We start from the raw sequence: 17,184 nt of genomic DNA, 5'->3' as shown, positions 1-17,184 counted from the left end.
CATTCTTACCTTTCACACTGTAGGAAAGTAGCTCAAAAACTGAATCGGTGTTCATGGCATAAGTAGTTCTCATGCTGGATGCTTTCTCTGTGGTGCTATTAGCCAAAGTGTACGCTGCTGTCCAGTTGTAATAGTTGCTGTACACGTTAGCAGAGACCTCTAAAGTGCCAAGTAAAGGCACACGAAGAGGATAGGATTCTGGAACAGTAAATGTTGGGATTCTGTATTCCTGAGACGGCACACTTATTCCCATTGACTCCATTACCAGAGGAGGTGTTTTAACAGTCTGTGGCACCCTTATGTCATGGGATGATCTTCCACCAAATGGCAACGGGATATTAATTAGAAAACTGTTTTTATTTAAGCTGTATCTGATCCGTCCTTCACTAGAAAATAAAAGTGACTCTGTTAGAAACTGTAAGTCCATGAAGCATATACAGAAATTTCCATGATTCCTACTATTCCCATGATTCTGAGCTTACTTAAATGCTTATATCAATGTCCTGACTTTAGGTTTAGAGAGAAATGTAATGATCATCTATTATTATCAGCATTTTTTAAGCACTCATCTGTCAGAATTTACTGAAACCACTTTCGATATCAGTGAATTCTGTCAATGTTTTTTCCCCCTATTTCATAATCAGGAGACTCATAGGTCAAGTACTCCAGAAACACATTCTTTTTGTAAGACCTTGCATTAGAATTCAGGGGTTCCTGATTCTTTGTTCAGAGCTTAACTAACTTTAGCTTATAGGTGGAGAGTGTAATTCAAGGGGCTAAATACACAACTGTTATGAATCTTGCATTTGATTTTCTACTCTGAGAATCCAAATCTGCTTTATGAACATTAGTGAAAAGATGTATTGGCATGAAAATGATCCCAAAATGAAGGAATTGGAATGAAAATAGCTGACATATAGGAAAAAAAATCCTCCAGAAACACTGCTGCACTTGTTGAATATGGCATGCTGAGTCCCAGAAAAAGGCGATTATATTCGTCTTAAAAAAGTGATGTATTCTTATAGAAATGCATGAAAATTCTTATTATCATTAGAAGTTGTAAGAACCTAAATTATAAAGAATGTATCTTTCTGATGATAAGCGTTTCAAAAGTCTCATCCAAATATTCAGCATTTATTTTATTCTGAATAAAAATAAATAAAAACCTAACCATTTGACCAGGAGCTAGGACTGGAAAAAATGGATCATCAGCTGAAAAGCTTGTGGGGAAGAAGTGTCTTTATGAAAAGGGAAAACAGGAGGAAACTTGGCCTTAATTTGTGCATGAACAATAAGCTGGCAGAGGCTTTTCTTGTTTCCCTAACTGGTCTTTTATATTACAAAATCGTCTTTTTTTAAACTTAAAGTTACATCCTAAGATGAAAATTAAGGAAACATTTTTGAAATTTGTTCCTTTACATCAAATGGTTAAAAAAGCAACATCACAGAGCAGTAGAAATTCCTATTATTATTATTATTATGTGCACTGCTGATAAGAACATAGGAGAAAAACCAGTTTTTTCCTTGCTTATGCTTAGCTTGGGAACACAATGAAAGCAACAGAGATGTGTGTCATTAACACACAGTTTCATATTACCACAGGGAAAGATAGTACATGGAAAAATAGCGCTAAGAGAGATAAAATGCAAGACTGTTCTCTGTCTGTTTTTGTCATCCAATCTTACACTAGCTTCTGTTGTCCTTTACATTCATTTCAGCCATCAGTATTTCCCTAGCTCATGGGAAAAATATACAGACATGTTTCTATTTATCACAGTGGTAGCTGTGGGTGTATTCTGAAGGTACTACCAATCAACACTGTTCCTTGAATTCTTATGCACAGGCAGAGCAGCAATGTGATATGAACACTAAATGGCAAGAACCATATGTGCTAGGAACTGTAATGAGAGCAAATTCTGGCAGGTGCATGAGCATTTTAAAGTCTAGATCCACTCTGCCTGACTTACAGTCTAATTTCCTAGAAACAGAAGAAATATACTATTTATCTGCCTTCCAGTCTTTCTTTTTGTTTGTCAAACCCTACTTTTTAGAAATTTTTAACATATTGGATGATTTCTATCAAATTTGACAGAAGGATAAAAGCCTCAAGGGTAATTACATTCATGCAAGTTCTGTGAAACTCTCTATTAGGTGGAGGAGATGGGCCCAAACCAGTTCAAGCATCCAGTCCATATGTGTACAACCATGGCCTCTGAGCAAGTGACAGATGGAGTCAGACATGGGAAGAGGTCAGGGTACTATACTGGTGGAGGTCAACCAGTACGTGCAGGGGAATGGGAAGAACTGTCCAATAGGACTGCACAGGAAAAAGTAGAGATATTACAGTTATGGCCAAAGACAAAGGGTCTGTAGGGATGCAGGACACAAATCTATGGGAAACCTGGCTTCATTAGTTCTGTGGCTTAGAGTAAAGATTGTTGAATGCTGTATTTTTGTTCAGTTTTCATTACTATATAACACAATACTTCAGGATATATTAATATACTGCAGGAGTGATTGCTTTAAAGTCAAATCTGTATTAAAGACATGCATCATTTCCTCCATATAATTTCATCTCTTTTGTCTTAAAATTCTTTGTTATGATTCCAATTTTATGCTAATGTTTACAGCAATTCCATGCTGTTTTATAAAACAAAGTAAAATAAAATAACACATAAATATGAACAAATACCTATTTTCAGTTTTCTGTGTGAGTATCCTAATTTCTCTCCCTACCTTTTCAGGAAAAGTTCTTCAGGAATGGTGATAACAGGCAGGCTAATTTTCTGAATGTTCAGTTCCTGCAGCCCACTTAGTTTGTCTTGCAAAGTCTGGGCATACGGGACATCTTTTGATGCCTTCTGCAGCCAGGTGTTGGTCGCCTGCAATGAAGAGACAAGTTTTTCAAAGTAAATAACAAGTTTTAGGATTTCCCAGTAAGTTATCTGAAAGCCATTGTAACTATCCACATAATGAGCCCTAGGCATCTGATAAAGTGACTGGTTCGATCAAAGTTGGAAATACACATCTCATTCAATCTGATGAGTGCTTTTACAAGTAGTTCCCATTTTGGCTTCCATGGGGGAGGCAAGAATTCACCAGGGCTATGTGGTCAAGCTGTAATATCTACTGCAGGTTGAAACATACCACAATAAATTGTGACACAATATGTCGCAGTGTCATATCTGTATGAGCCACTTTCCGATCCAGCAGTTCATTGGCATGCTTCTCTAAAGTTTTTGGGTAGTCTGAGAAGTCAAGTGGGAAGCCAGAAGACATTTTTTTCACAGCAGCACTGGCACCTGAATTCCACTCTAGCTCAACTTTCTCAGAATCTGAAAATCATTAATTTAAAAGAAAAGGGTAAAATTAGTAATATTCTTATTCTCTTTAGGGATATACTATAAACTAATGTAGCAAGATGTTTAAATTTATAGGTTGTACACATGGATCATGGTTTTGCCCCTACCATATCTGAAAAGAACTCTTTCTGAAATTGAGTTTCCATGAGTTGTTGCAGCTGAGCTTATCTGAAGATATCCTTTGGTTGGTGAATAATTAACCAATGCTTCAGTTCTAAGTTCAGTTTGCAGGCGAGGAACAGAAATGGTGCCTCTTAACATTGCCTCTTCCATTCCAGCATATCTGTGAAAGCAAAAAGTAAATGTGAATATAAAACATTTCACTCTACTTTTTCACTTATGTTTCAGGAGCAATTTCAGCATTTAAATCTACAGTAAAGGCATAATAGGTGTTATAAAAAATAGATTGAATCAAACTTGTAAACTCTGTTCCAATTCAATGAATGTTTTCAGCTTCTGCTAGTTACTTTGGGAAATCTATGGTAAATTATTATAATGCTACTGTGCAGATACACACAATAATAATTCCATATTAATTTCATAACACTGAAATGGATGGAAAAATGTACCTGTCTTGGTAAAGTTGTACCTGAACCAAAGTCTGAACTCCTTACTCAAGCTGAATGCTCTACTAAGGATACAGACTGTGGCCATGAATCACATAGAAACAAAACACTTGACAAAATATATTATGCCACTGGGCTTCATTTTCCTTTTTTCACATTTATTTTATATCTCTGTAACTTTGTTGACTTGAGCAAACTTCTAATATTATGTTAGTGCAAATGAAAGGGAATTGAGGTCCCTGACATCCATCCAAAGCTCCCACTGATATCAGAGGCAATTCTGCATGAACAGCAAAGACAAAGACTCCCCGGGGCACCATCAAGATCACAGAATTCCATGGAAGATTGAGGTTTATTAAAGAATGTGATCAGCTCATTTCACTATGGGCTTGTGAGGCAGACAATTTTAGAAACCCTGGCAGGCTGAACATTTTTGTTAGCTCCCCTGTAGATGTTCCCGGAAATATTCTCATCGTGAAGCGTGGGAATTTTTACAGGAAGCTCTCAGTTATTTTTGGTTTGTTGGTTATTGAGTACCATTAGATTTCTTCATGGGGAGATGTAATAACTTTTTTTAAAGCCGAACATATCCAGTAAAAGATAATACCTCTCTGAACAAACCTTGCCTTGTTTATATCCTTCGATTATCACACCTGCAATAACACTAGTACAATGTCATTCTTGTAGTCATGTGTGTGCAAACATGGAAGAACTAGCTCAAGGAACTTGTAACACAAATTACATATATACATATAGTAGGAAAGATCAGTTGGTGTATTAGATGTATTTATTTGATGTATACATTATGGATTATAAATAAAATACTTCAAGGGTTTTTAAAGAGGGTTTGAATGACAAGTTTGTATGTCACTATATATAAGCAATGTCTCCAAAATGGGATAAAATTTCCCAAAATTTTCTACCTTCAATAAAACCTTCAGCTATCTTATTCAAAGGTACCTGTAAAAGTCTAAGTGGTTTTCTGAGTTACCTTATCTGGCCAGTAAGAGTAACTTCAGAAATCTTCTTGTTGTTAAAATCTAAGACAAAGGTATACACTTTCTTCCCAGGAATGGATTCATCAGTAATTCTGAAGTTTGTACCAAAGTCAACATCAACATCTGGAATGTGGACATCACTGGTCAAAATCTTTCTGTCTCTGTTGTACCTGAAGGTCAATGTGGCCTCATGCTGCTTTACACCTGGAAAATACAAGGTACTTTGGTTATTTGCAGCTATGGAATCTCTTTGGTCTTTTCTTAAAAGGAGAATAAAAAAGGATCAACTGGAAATTATATCACCCTGAAGATCTAATGCAACCTTTGATGAATATGAATCAGAAACTGGGTCAACTTTTTTCTCCTCATTTTCTAAACCCACCATGGGCTGATCCACTAATCCTGTCAGTACTTTTGTTACGTAAACCTGCCATCCTACAGATTCTCCCTTTGAAAAATTTGCTGTTTATGCAGTTCTTCTCAATTGGTATGCTTTACTTCCATATTTCATCAGAAATGGTATTTTTCTCTTGCATATATAGAACCCATTAACTTCTCCTCTTCCTTGCTTCCATTCACCAACATCATACTTTTATTTAAATCATGGGCTTTGTATCCAACAAAGCATTTTTTGGATATAAAATCAGCCTTTGATCATGAAAATCTTGCACTGGGATTGCATACATAAAATGAAATGCAAGTTAAAGTGTTGGCCTGTTTGGGTGTAGAAATGGTATTCTATTTCATACTGTAAAGAATTCTATTATGATTTATTCATGCAAATCTTTTTCCCATTAAATGACACAGTTCAAAACTGAGCTAAACCATATTGGTTTTTCAGACTCTTACCTTCTGCCTGGACAGCAAACTTTAAGGTGTCTATCAGGTCATTTCCCTCTCTCTGCAGGTCATAGTTTGCACTTGCAGAGTATTGCTTCACTTCAGCTGTGGACACTAATTCAACTTCAAATCTAAAGGAGTAAACAAATGCGTTGTAAATAACTATTTTGTCCATGACCACAAACAGAGGAAATCATACAGTTCTCAACAGCTCTCTTTCTTTGCTGCTCCTACTAGTCTGTTTTTAAAGATTTTTAAAGGTAAGCTTTATGTGAGAGTGTGCTGTAGATACTAAGCCCTAAGAGGGAAGGTTAGTTAACACAAAATAATCATAGTTAAAGCTGATATGACTTACCTGGATTCTCCAGTCAAGGGATAATATGGAGCTGCCTCTGTGGCACTGGCATTAGAGTACAATAATTTGGTGCAGAAATTTAGACCAGCAATGAAAGGCTTGCAAGAAGTCCAGGTTTCTCGGTTCTCGATCAGAGGTGGAATCTCTTCAGTTTTGGCTGGAGACACCAAATACAGTGTATTGCTGGAACAGAAAAGTGAGCCATTTATTCCCAGGACAGGTGTTCAGACAGTGTCCTATTAACAAGGTTATCTTCTGAATAAAAATCACTTATTAAGGTAGGGGCTTAATGAAGTAACATTTGGTGGTTAAATGATCAAGTGGTTTATCATTATAAGTATTATTATTGATAATTATAATTCTATGTATTGAGCCATTTACTCTCTCTAAAATTAATGTAAGTAGTTCATTTAAATTAAATCTAAAAATAGGCATTGCTATTATAATATTTTTATGTGAAAGAAAACAAAATAATAGAAATGGTAAGAGTCCTGTTGAAAAGTTCAGAAAATAGTGATAAATTAAAGAATCTGTAAGCCATGACTCCTAGTCGCCACTTATCTGGGCTATTTGCTTACCTTACAAAAAAAGTTATTCCAGTTTTTTTTTTTTTTTCTGAACTGAAAATTTCTGCATGCCTGCCCTAGCCTCTCAATTCCATCACAATAAAAACCAAGAAGAGAAGGGAAGAGCATAGCCTTGAAAGTTCTCATTCAGTTATCATTACCTGATACTGAGGAGCTTTGTTGGAGTCTTTGGAGCAGGAATGCTGAATTTCAGCTGTCCAGCTTTCATACTAACATGTGCTTCAATTCCAGACTCATGGAATATATTAGAATTCATCTCAATGCCACTTCTAGCAAATTCAGGCATGTTTATTCCCAGGTGTGTTACAAACTCAATTGCTACTGAAGGTTTAGCAATGAGTTCTGCTTGCATCTATTTGATAAAAACACAATGGTGTATTTATTTGCCCAATACATTTCTTGCTGGTTTTATAAAGCAAATGTAATATTCTTGATAATCTAGAGGTAAGTTTTATATAATTGATTTTTCTATTCAAAAAATTTGATTCCTAAGTCACATAAGCAGAGGGACCACATAAGTGGTAACTGTAACATAACAAATACAGAGGATAACACCAAGGAACCTTACCTACTTTAATGTAAAAATACTCATGCTTCAGATTTTGTACATGGAACTACTTGCATGTATTTTTAAATCTGAAGACAAGAGCCAGTTTTCCATTGTAAAAAAAAAAAAAAAAAGGGCAATTAAAAAAAAAAATGAGCAAACTATTTGACAAAAAAAGAAATGGATCCAAGATTTGAATTTCTTTCAACAGAAAACAGCTTATTTTCAAGCTTTTGGTTTGGCCATTACAGAAAGAAGAGACAGAATGCAAAATTCTGGAAAAGATTCCAAAGGTAACTAGAAGGCAACCAGTACTAAATTTGAGGACTTATTTTTTTATTTTTACTTAAATCGTGTATATGGTGGAAAATTAAAAATTTAGATGAACTGAAACTATTGAGAAATGTATATAAAATATTTACTAAATTACAGCAAAATAGTTATTAAAACTGTAAAAAAAGAGGAAATATTTAATTGTTTTTTTTTAAACTGGATAATTAATTTTGTGTCACATGCTCTTTAATTGTTATGATTTTAAAATGTTTCCTTTCAGATCAAAAAATGTTTCCTTTAACTTAATTTTCAATATTTCTTTTAACTGAAAATCAAAATTTTCACTTTGAATTGGCCACATCAGAATTTTTTATTAACTGTTTGGTTTGAACAGCAAATTCACATGCTGTAGCTTTTGTACGAGCAGGGAGAGATAAATAAACAGAGTTTAAAAGGATTATTTTTGAAAGGGTGATTAAAATACTTTTAATTCATAAATTTTATTAGGTCTCATACTTAATTTATTATATGTATTACTTCTTACTTTAATGTAAATGTCATCCACAAATTAACTGGAGACCTCTAATAAGTAACTTGCTTTTTCATTTCAAGAGTATTTTGTAGTCTTTAAAATTCTTCTGGTGTTACAGTTTTATCCCTAAATGAGACTATAGATTATTAGGAGGAGACAAAATATAGACAGCTGTTGAGACTTACGCTTTTTTGGTGAAGCTTCACAGCTACTTTGGCCCCAGGTGTTGCTATTCCAGACAAGGCAAACTTCAGTTGCAAACCTGCTCCAGTTGGGAGCTCAAACTCATTGTCCATGAACATGTAGTGGACAAATAAATCCCTGTCAACACCTTTTGAGATGGCTTGTGCAATCTGTGAATCAAACAAGGAAATGAACACTAACAAATCTACACTTTGGAATACAACATTTTGTACTTTAAAAATTTATCATGGAATGATTGTAACTGTATAATCCAAAAATTAATTTCATATAGAGTACAGAATCTAATTTCTGCAGATTCCTTGCTTCAATAAATGTACTAAAGACTGTTTATCAAAATCTCAGCTTTAAACGAATACTAGATTTTATCACCTGCCTTGATACACACAGATCATCTGCCTTGACATAGACATACCAATGTGAACTGGTTTAGTTAACATTTAACATTCTGACTTCCTCAAAGTCAATGGCAAAGCTTTCTTTTACTTCAATGAAAGAAGGGTTTTGCCAAATATTCCTAAACTGTACTACATCTTCTTTTCTTTTTAACATGATGAATTATTGCTTAATATTAATATACATTTTCATAATTAGAAATTTAGTAATATAACATAATGGCCAACACTAAGATTTTGGGCATTGTTCCAGTAGATATCTCAATCATACAATAAGATCTGAACCTTTCCTTTTTCCTTCCTATCACCCATCTTCCAGGAGGACTCCACTTGGTTATTGAGGAGTCTTCATGGATTTCTCAGAGTCCTTCAGACTAAACGTGGATATTTTTTTTTAAAAAAATTTATTTTCATGCTGGTATCAAATGCCCATTCTTTACATAATAGATAAACACAACCTAAATCTTTAAAAAATCTTGTAGAAAAAAAAAATTAATAATACACATCGGTGCATCAGAAACATACCATTTCGGGAATAGTCTGAAGAGTTTTAACACTCTTTAAAATCATGTTTCCCAGCAATTTGAAATCATTGAGTTTCATGTACCCAAGTTCTTCTCCCAGGATTCTCAGATATGCTCTTCCTTCAGGAGCTTCCTTGTTGCTCAATTCTTTTATCAGTTTTTCAAGGTTAAGTATTATTCCTTTCATGACATCCTGAAAATTCAGTCAGAAAGTAGTAGAACAGATTTATGAGAAATCTGTAAGATAATATATCTAGAACAGTTACTTAGTGAATGTCAGCTAATCTGCACATACACTTCTTAGAGATTTGTCTCCAAAGGCCCCTCCCACATACAATTAAGAAAAAAACACTGTTAAATAGCATTAAGGATTTCTATTTTAGCTTACCAGAAGAGGAGAAGGCTCATATACAATAAAGAGGGAAGTGCTGTAATTATTGTGTAAAGATAGGAAAGCTGTGCTGCGCAGAGAATGTTTTCAAGCAGTACCTGATCCTGCTTGCCATCCTGGGAGTAACCAAAATAGTCAAAAAGCGCCTTGGAAACCTGCTCTGGCACTCTGCCATCAACCCAGTACAAGGCCTTGCTTGCAGTGTCTGGGAAAAATCCCTTCTCTCCAAACAAAGCTTCCAGTGTTGGTTCAAACCCCTTTCCATCCAAGCCAAGCTGAAATGAACAGGACAATGCAATAATTGAGCCAGTTTCTCCACTTCTTGGGAGCTTTAGAACAAACAGACTTTCTGGGGGACAAACAATGCATTTAAAGTGTATCCTACAAGTCTATGATTCTTAAGGGAAGATACAAAATACTAGGTCTTAACAATTAATTTTATCTCTGTGGTGAGGTCCAACAAAAAGCTTACACATAGGCTGTATCTCACTTAAAATCTACTATGAGTACTTCAGCGTGCCAGTAATGATTCATTAGCATGAAGTCAATTTGTTACAGATGGGTTCATTTTACCCTAGCTGAGGCCTTTAGTAACTCCAACAGGGTCGTCCATCCAGTCAGTGGCAAGTGACATCACATAATGGATGGCTTGTTCTAAAGCCCATTGAGATCAAATGAAAGTCCCCTTGTAAGCATAGTGATCTTTAGATTTCTCCCAAAGCTTGTAAAAACAATACATTATTCAGAGAAAGTTGTTATAAGAAAACAGAAATGAGAAGGAAAACAGATGAATACTAGCAAAAGTTTTTGATACCTCAAAGATATCGCTTGGGCCAAATCCATACACATTCAGAGTGGTTTTTAGCATAGTCTCTTTAGGAACATAGCTGTTTGGATCAAATACCACATTTCCTTCTACTTTGGCAGAGATGGGATCAACTCCAGGTACAGAAACTCTTTTGGAAATCTGATAATTTTGTGAGAATTTTCTGAAATCTTTGGCTGTTGGAACCTGGCTTCCTTTCAGAGCTTCTTCAACTCGGCTTTTTAGACTAGGAAAGAGGATAGCAATGCAAATATGATTAGTATAAATTCCAAAACCTCATTTAGTCTTAGTTGAGGGATTTCTTGTGTCACTTGCAGACATTCATACAGCTGCGGTGATTGTAAATGGCTAGCTCTCTGCACATATTAACAGTAAAAATAAGACTTAAGGGAAAGACTGTAAGCTGGCACTGCTCTGACAAAGCCATAGATTTACTCAGCTGATGTGCTTGTTCAAACAAAGAAAACAAACAAGCAAACAAAAAACCAAGCAAAAAATGCACTGCTAAATAACTACCACTGCAATTATGGTTAGAATTTTGTTCCTCCTAGGAGCCAGTATATAACTAAATTTTACTTACTCTTCAATGCCTACTTCTTCAGAGTCTAGGATGTTGGCAATGTGTGAGGCAATAAAGCTTTTCACTTGCTCGTTCTTCTCCTTTGTGAGGACTCTCAAAATCTTTGTGAGATCACTTGGGGAAGCATTTTTCATCAGTATGAGGTAGGCTGCTAGACGTTTGTCTGTAGGTGCATCCCCTTCTTGGAATGCTTTCAGAAGTGCTGAACGGTCCTATATAAATAGAGAAAGGTTTGCACTGATGAGCTGGCTAGTAGATGATATTGCTAAACTCTTTTGGGAATATATAGGGTGAAATAATTTCCAGGACGTAATTTTTTCAGGACCACATCACTATTTCTATACCTTATTTCTATAACTGACCAAAAATGTTTCATTGAAGCTATTTTGATAACATTTCTTTTGATAGAAAATGTCATAGAAATTATGGTTTTACTAAAACTGATTTTATTATCCTGTATCTGGCAGGTTACTTTTTTGTTTAGAATACTGAGTTTTGATTGTTGGGAATCAGAAGTGTTCTGGTCTGCAGACAAATTCTCAAATTTTGGAAAAAAGATCATTCAACTTAGGAAAAGAAGGTGATCAAAATCTGCTGCAGGAAAATGAAAAACATAGTTTGAAAATAAATAATAGTAAAAAAAATTAAATGCTTTAAATTAAACTGAATCTGAGGATGTGAGCTCCAGGTGTTTCCAGGCTCCCAGACTCGTTAAGCCTTGACCGGAAACAAGAGCATGTCTCTTAGAGTAGAAACTTGTTGATATTGAAACTATTTCACTATACTAAGCTGAAGTGCTCTGTATAATGACATCCATTCATGTAGCAGGTGCTTTAATGTCACTGTAATGTAAACATAAATCTAACCAGTGCTATTAATAACAATGACAACAAAATGCCCGTATAAAATAGGGACCTGATTTTTTCTTAGTTAAATCCATTTAAATCTGGAGTAATTTTTAACTTAAAACCACCTTTAAATAAGTAGAACCCCATTTAAGTCACTCCAACAGGAACAGATCCAAACTTCCCATTTAAACTGAGACTATCTATACAAAGCAACTGCATCTCAAAAGACTAACACCCAGTAAGTCAGAAGTCTGCAGAACTTCTCAGATGTGTATAGAAACTGAACTAACTAAAGGATTTCTAAAAAAGCTGGAGAAGCTAAAAGTGAGATAGCAAAACTATGAAATAATGGGAATGTTTTTGCATATTCAATAACTTCTGTGAACAGTCAAAGTGAAATTAAGACAGTTTATGCTGGTTCTTGTGACACAATTTACCTCTTCAGTAACAGTCATTTTCCTGAATGCCTGGATGGCTGCTTTCTGAACTGAAAGTGATGCAGCTTCGTTTCTGATACATGTCTTAAGAAAAGATTTCAGGTTGGGTTTAGCTTTCTCCATTACTGCACCCATGTTTCCAATAGCCTGTCAGTGATGAAAGACAGAAAGATGATAAACATTTTTTCTCCACCAAGAGAAGTAGAGTAATATATGAGCTACAATTTAAAATAATAGCCTGCATAAGGGAAGAGGGAAATAAAAATACCCGAAGTGTGAGGTATGTGAGTTCATCTTCCCCAGAACAATCAATGCCAAGCAGTGATACCATGAAGTCTGCAACATCTGTTATTTCCTCTGTCACAATCATCTTCTCATTGTAGAACCTAAAGAAATAAACACATTAGAAACAAAAGGAGAAAATGGGAAATGTCTATTTATTTTTTATTCCCAAAGAGCAAATTCATGAGAATAACAAAAAATCCTCAAAAAATGACTACTCTTAGGGTTTACTCTAAGCATTGTAATGTTTTCTTGAGGTTATTTTGTACAATTACATGCTATCATTACTTACTTAGTAACAGAATGACTCAAGCCGTAAAAAGAAGCTCTACTTGGCTGATACTGGGCCATGTTAAGAATTTCCCGTATTCTTTTTGGAGTTGGAGAAGGCAATAGTCCCAGGGTATATGTGACCAGGTCTACCACAAGCGGATTCACGTTTCCAGTTCTCAGTATTTGAAGGACTGCACTGTAGCACTCTGGAGTCCCACACTGAGTCAGGGCCTGAACTGTGATGGAACTAAAAGGAAAAGAGATGACTTTGATTAATTAATTCCCTGTTTGCAGTTATCACTGCATGTTGCATGTTTGAAATAAACATTTGACAGGTTTATTAAGGTGTTTTAATATAAATGACATCTCCTTATGTGTGACTGGAAGCAAATCACACAATTGCTTATCAAAAAGAAGTTTCTTAGTTTTACAAGTTATACTAATAACATGATTAGCTATGAACAACAAGACAGTATTAACAATAATATCATGACACAGACATATCTTTTTTTTCTCCACAACAGACTTTCCTCCAAGTATTATAATATAATATATTGAACCAGACTGAGGCTCTAGTCCCTCTAGAGACTGAGGACATAAAGTATGTGTAAACTGACTCAAGTCCAGCCAGGACAGAAGAGTAAGGGTGGGGAGGGGAGGGCAAGGCCAGACCAAAGAATTGTGCCCTTCCATGTCTCCAAAAATCTCATTTTCAAAACTGTGTTCTTTGCTATAAGTCAGACTTGGGAGTTTGGAATTACAGTCATTGTCCTTGAGCAAAACTGCATTAAACATATTTGGCTATAATAACATCCACAGGACTGCATCTGGCATACACGCTTGGGATGGTGGTGGGGAGAAAAACCCTGTACTGGGCTGTGTTATACTCTAATTTATAGTCCAGCTTCTCCAATAAGTTTGGAATATTTGATGGGGGAATGATCAAAACAATACTAGTTCTTCATAGAAGGCTACAACTTTCAGATCTATTTGAATTCTTATACTGTTCTCATACATTTAATGTTCAAGTTCCAATTAACAACTGAGCATTTTTGATGGAAAAATGTGAAATCCACAATACACAGATAATACACAAAATACACAGATAATTTTGATGATACTTATCTTTCTAAAAGACACTCTTTACATCTAATTCACCTCTAATTTAAAACTACTTGCATCAAATGATCAACTTTAGAATGGATTTGCTATGGCATTGACATGTGGTGTACTTGCACAATGAACTGTTATAACATACCTTGAAGTTTCCATCATCTTTGGTACAAGAGAGCCAAGAGTGGTGTTTTGTAAACTTCTAAGTCCAGAAACAAATTTGTAAAAGAGTCTTGCTCTCTGCTGGTTCTGCTGGGAAGCTGTAAGTTTCTGCAGTTCCTGAAGGATTTTCAGAACAGCATCCCCCTGCCTGGGAAATTTGGCATCTGTACTTTCCAGTGCAAGTCCCTTCTCTTCCAGTTCATCTACCAATTTAAAAAATTGCATTCTTTATGTCTTTATCAAGGACCTATGTTCATTTTTATCTTCTGTCATACATTCAGTATAAATATAAACTCCGTAGATTATTTTATGTGATAACTGTTGAAGTTTAACAGCTAAACAGTTTCTAAAAATAATGGAGTGGAATTTAAATGTAATTCTCTCAAAAGTTGAATAATACCTGTTTGCATAAATTCTTTTAAATTTTCATGAAGATGATTCCTTAACACCTTTTATATTAGCATAGTTTGATTTTTCAACTTTTAATAAACATATCTTAGGAGAAATATGTTATGACTAGGAATAACAACTGCATATCAAAAAAGTGTGTTTCAGAACCAAGTATATAGTAACCATGGACTGTTTACATTTGGCAGCTGAAGCTAAAAGTTGCATAAGAAAGTATGGGTAGCTAAAAAGGGTGCATTAAACTAATGTTTAGACTAGGACTATATTTAGACTAGGACTATATTTTAAACTAAAATAAGATTAAAATTACTTTCCAAGCAAATTATATTTTTTTAATTATAAAGAATAATTTCAAAATTAAAATGAAAACACAAAGGTTATTTAAAATGACCATGTTTTTAAACTTTTCAGGTTTTCCCATTTTAGACCCCAACTTTTTTCCTGACTAAATTGATCAAATTTCTTTAAAAATTATGAATTGTTTTGGTCCTCTCAACTGCATCTTTAATTAATTCACTGTTTAAAAAAAAGTTGTCCCTGTATTTAACCTGTATTTATATTTTGTCCCTGTATTTGTATTATTGAAAATTGCAGCTATACCTCCATCAAAATTTCTGTTATTGATCTTTGGGGTATCTTCAAGCTTCAGTGTCTGGTTGATCTCTGTCATCATACCATAGCGATTTCTAGCAAACAAAGAAAAATTCAGTGCTTTAGTTGAGTCTAAGTACGTTTGAGGGGTCTTGCTATGCCTCCTGCCTTCTTGAGAACAAAATGCATATTTGGGGATGAAGTCAGGGCAGAATGTGATACATCACCATTTAAAAGTGAATATTTATAAATAAAGGGTAAACATAAATAGTGAGCAACTTACTTGTATGAAGAAGGTAGAAACAGGTGTTTTTCACTGCAGACAGCATCTCTTATATGCCTTTTCTTTGCATCAATATTGTAATGACAGAATTGAGTGCTCCTCAGAAGGGTAGATAACGGGATGTTCTGTTAAATAAATAGTTTGGCAGTCACTTTACTGAATAGTATAGAAAACAAACATAGTTTTAAAGTTTGCCACAGTTTTACTGTAATATTAACAGTTACAGCATATTGGAAACAAAGGTGCATAACTGGAACCATTCTCCCACAAAGACAAAATTGCGCCAGTATCAATCTTTAGTCTTAAGTCTCTTCACAGGCAAAAATCCCACTGAAATTTTCCCTCAGGCCTTACTGAGGTGTTTGGCTTAGTAGTTACTTCATGATTGATCCCCTGCTGCCTACAACAAAGGGCTCCTTCACAGAAACCAGTCTGTAATTTTTAAAGTAGTTCAGGCCCCTCGTAACAGCTGATGCTCTTTTTAATTTCACTCTTATTATACAAATTTTAAAGATTTCTACAACAAGCTGTAAAGGTGGCAGAAATTATAAAATGTGTTTTTAGCATGATATGATTTTTTTTTTTTTTTGAGGGAAAACACTCAAACGCACAGATGCCATGATACCAGGAAGAAATCTGCCAATATTCATGCAAGCAACTACATTTGAACATTGTGGATTAACAAGTAGCCTGAACAGGATGTCAAACCATTTACTTTGGGGCATTAAGAGCCCTCTCCTCCTGCACATCATATACACATCAGGGTTGTGGTGGACTACATGTTTTACATGAAATTGGAAAGTTGAAAATTTTGACCCACAAAACTAAAAATTTGGATATGATCTGACAGGTTATCGTATAATCAATAGTACTAACTCTGCCTGTGAAAAGCTCTCCTTTAAAAAATAATGAAAAGAACATGAAAGAAGGTAATTACACTCTTTCTCTATATCTGTTTTTCTCTACTGACTGCCAACAAAACCACAGTCTGATCTAATGCGAGGGTGCAGAAAACTTATTTAAGATTTTAGAAGATAAATACAAAATTTAGTTGTTGTAGTAGCTGTTTATCATTTTAAGTGATGTAGTGAAGAATGTTATATCATATAATTTTTAATGGTATACTTACTAGTCCCTTTACAATGGCAATAGGGCTGACATAATCTCTGATGGGACTGAAGTTGTCACAGGCTTTCAGGTCCCTGTTAATTGAAATATCTTCTGCAACATTTCCTTTTCTAGATTTGAATTCAACTTCACTGTCACACTTTCCATATACAGTATCCTGGAAAGAAGAAAGAAATCAGTGTCTTTGTTCATGCTCTCAGAGATTTTCTGATCTAGCCGAAAGGCACCCTTTCTCATCTGAATTTCCAGGTCTTTTGAAAATGATGTTCAGGAGTAACTCTACTAGGTGAGGTTTCTTCCATTTGTTAAGGAAATAAAGTGAATGCTTTCAAAACACCTACCATTGAAATTGTTTTTACATTTTCTACTGTTTCTGTTGGCACAAGTAGAGCTGAGATGATCCCTCTCTTGAGATTGAGTACATTCAGAGGTTCATCCTTCTCTGGATACAGTTTGACCTTTGTTCCATCCTGAATGATGAATTTTAGCTCATGCCTGCCCAAAAAAACCCCAACATTAGTATGAAATCGCATTAAAGCCACCCAGTGAAGAACATGTTATCAATAAACTGCTGGGATAAATAAACATCATAAAGCATCAAGTTTATCTTGGTCTATCATCATTTACTATTCACTGTTTTTACTATTAGAGAGTATTATTATTAAAGCAGCAAAATTCTAAC

General features: G+C 35.0%; 1 protein-coding gene across 1 annotated transcript in view; it reads right to left on the bottom strand.

Moving 5' to 3' along the window:
- APOB (apolipoprotein B) overlaps window positions 1-17,184 on the bottom strand; it is a 37,075-nt gene that overhangs the window by 13,372 nt on the left and 6,519 nt on the right. Inside the window, exons 5-25 of the mRNA XM_072857773.1 lie at window positions 16,844-16,997; window positions 16,504-16,659; window positions 15,375-15,499; window positions 15,101-15,186; window positions 14,076-14,295; window positions 12,837-13,064; window positions 12,531-12,648; window positions 12,263-12,409; window positions 10,978-11,189; window positions 10,386-10,623; window positions 9,670-9,846; window positions 9,182-9,373; window positions 8,246-8,413; window positions 6,849-7,060; window positions 6,122-6,304; window positions 5,776-5,897; window positions 4,920-5,130; window positions 3,470-3,645; window positions 3,148-3,335; window positions 2,737-2,882; window positions 10-386 (exon numbers count right to left, since the gene is read on the bottom strand). Of these exons, the coding sequence (XP_072713874.1) occupies window positions 10-386; window positions 2,737-2,882; window positions 3,148-3,335; window positions 3,470-3,645; window positions 4,920-5,130; window positions 5,776-5,897; window positions 6,122-6,304; window positions 6,849-7,060; window positions 8,246-8,413; window positions 9,182-9,373; window positions 9,670-9,846; window positions 10,386-10,623; window positions 10,978-11,189; window positions 12,263-12,409; window positions 12,531-12,648; window positions 12,837-13,064; window positions 14,076-14,295; window positions 15,101-15,186; window positions 15,375-15,499; window positions 16,504-16,659; window positions 16,844-16,997 (3,836 nt within the window). The remainder of the gene's footprint in view (window positions 1-9; window positions 387-2,736; window positions 2,883-3,147; window positions 3,336-3,469; window positions 3,646-4,919; window positions 5,131-5,775; window positions 5,898-6,121; window positions 6,305-6,848; window positions 7,061-8,245; window positions 8,414-9,181; window positions 9,374-9,669; window positions 9,847-10,385; window positions 10,624-10,977; window positions 11,190-12,262; window positions 12,410-12,530; window positions 12,649-12,836; window positions 13,065-14,075; window positions 14,296-15,100; window positions 15,187-15,374; window positions 15,500-16,503; window positions 16,660-16,843; window positions 16,998-17,184) is intronic.

The sequence above is a fragment of the Ciconia boyciana genome, chromosome 3 (genome assembly GCF_034638445.1).
Source record: "Ciconia boyciana chromosome 3, ASM3463844v1, whole genome shotgun sequence".
Classification (NCBI taxonomy): Eukaryota; Metazoa; Chordata; class Aves; order Ciconiiformes; family Ciconiidae; genus Ciconia; species Ciconia boyciana.
Note: the sequence above shows the minus strand (reverse complement) of the source record. Positions and strands in the feature narration are given on the sequence as shown.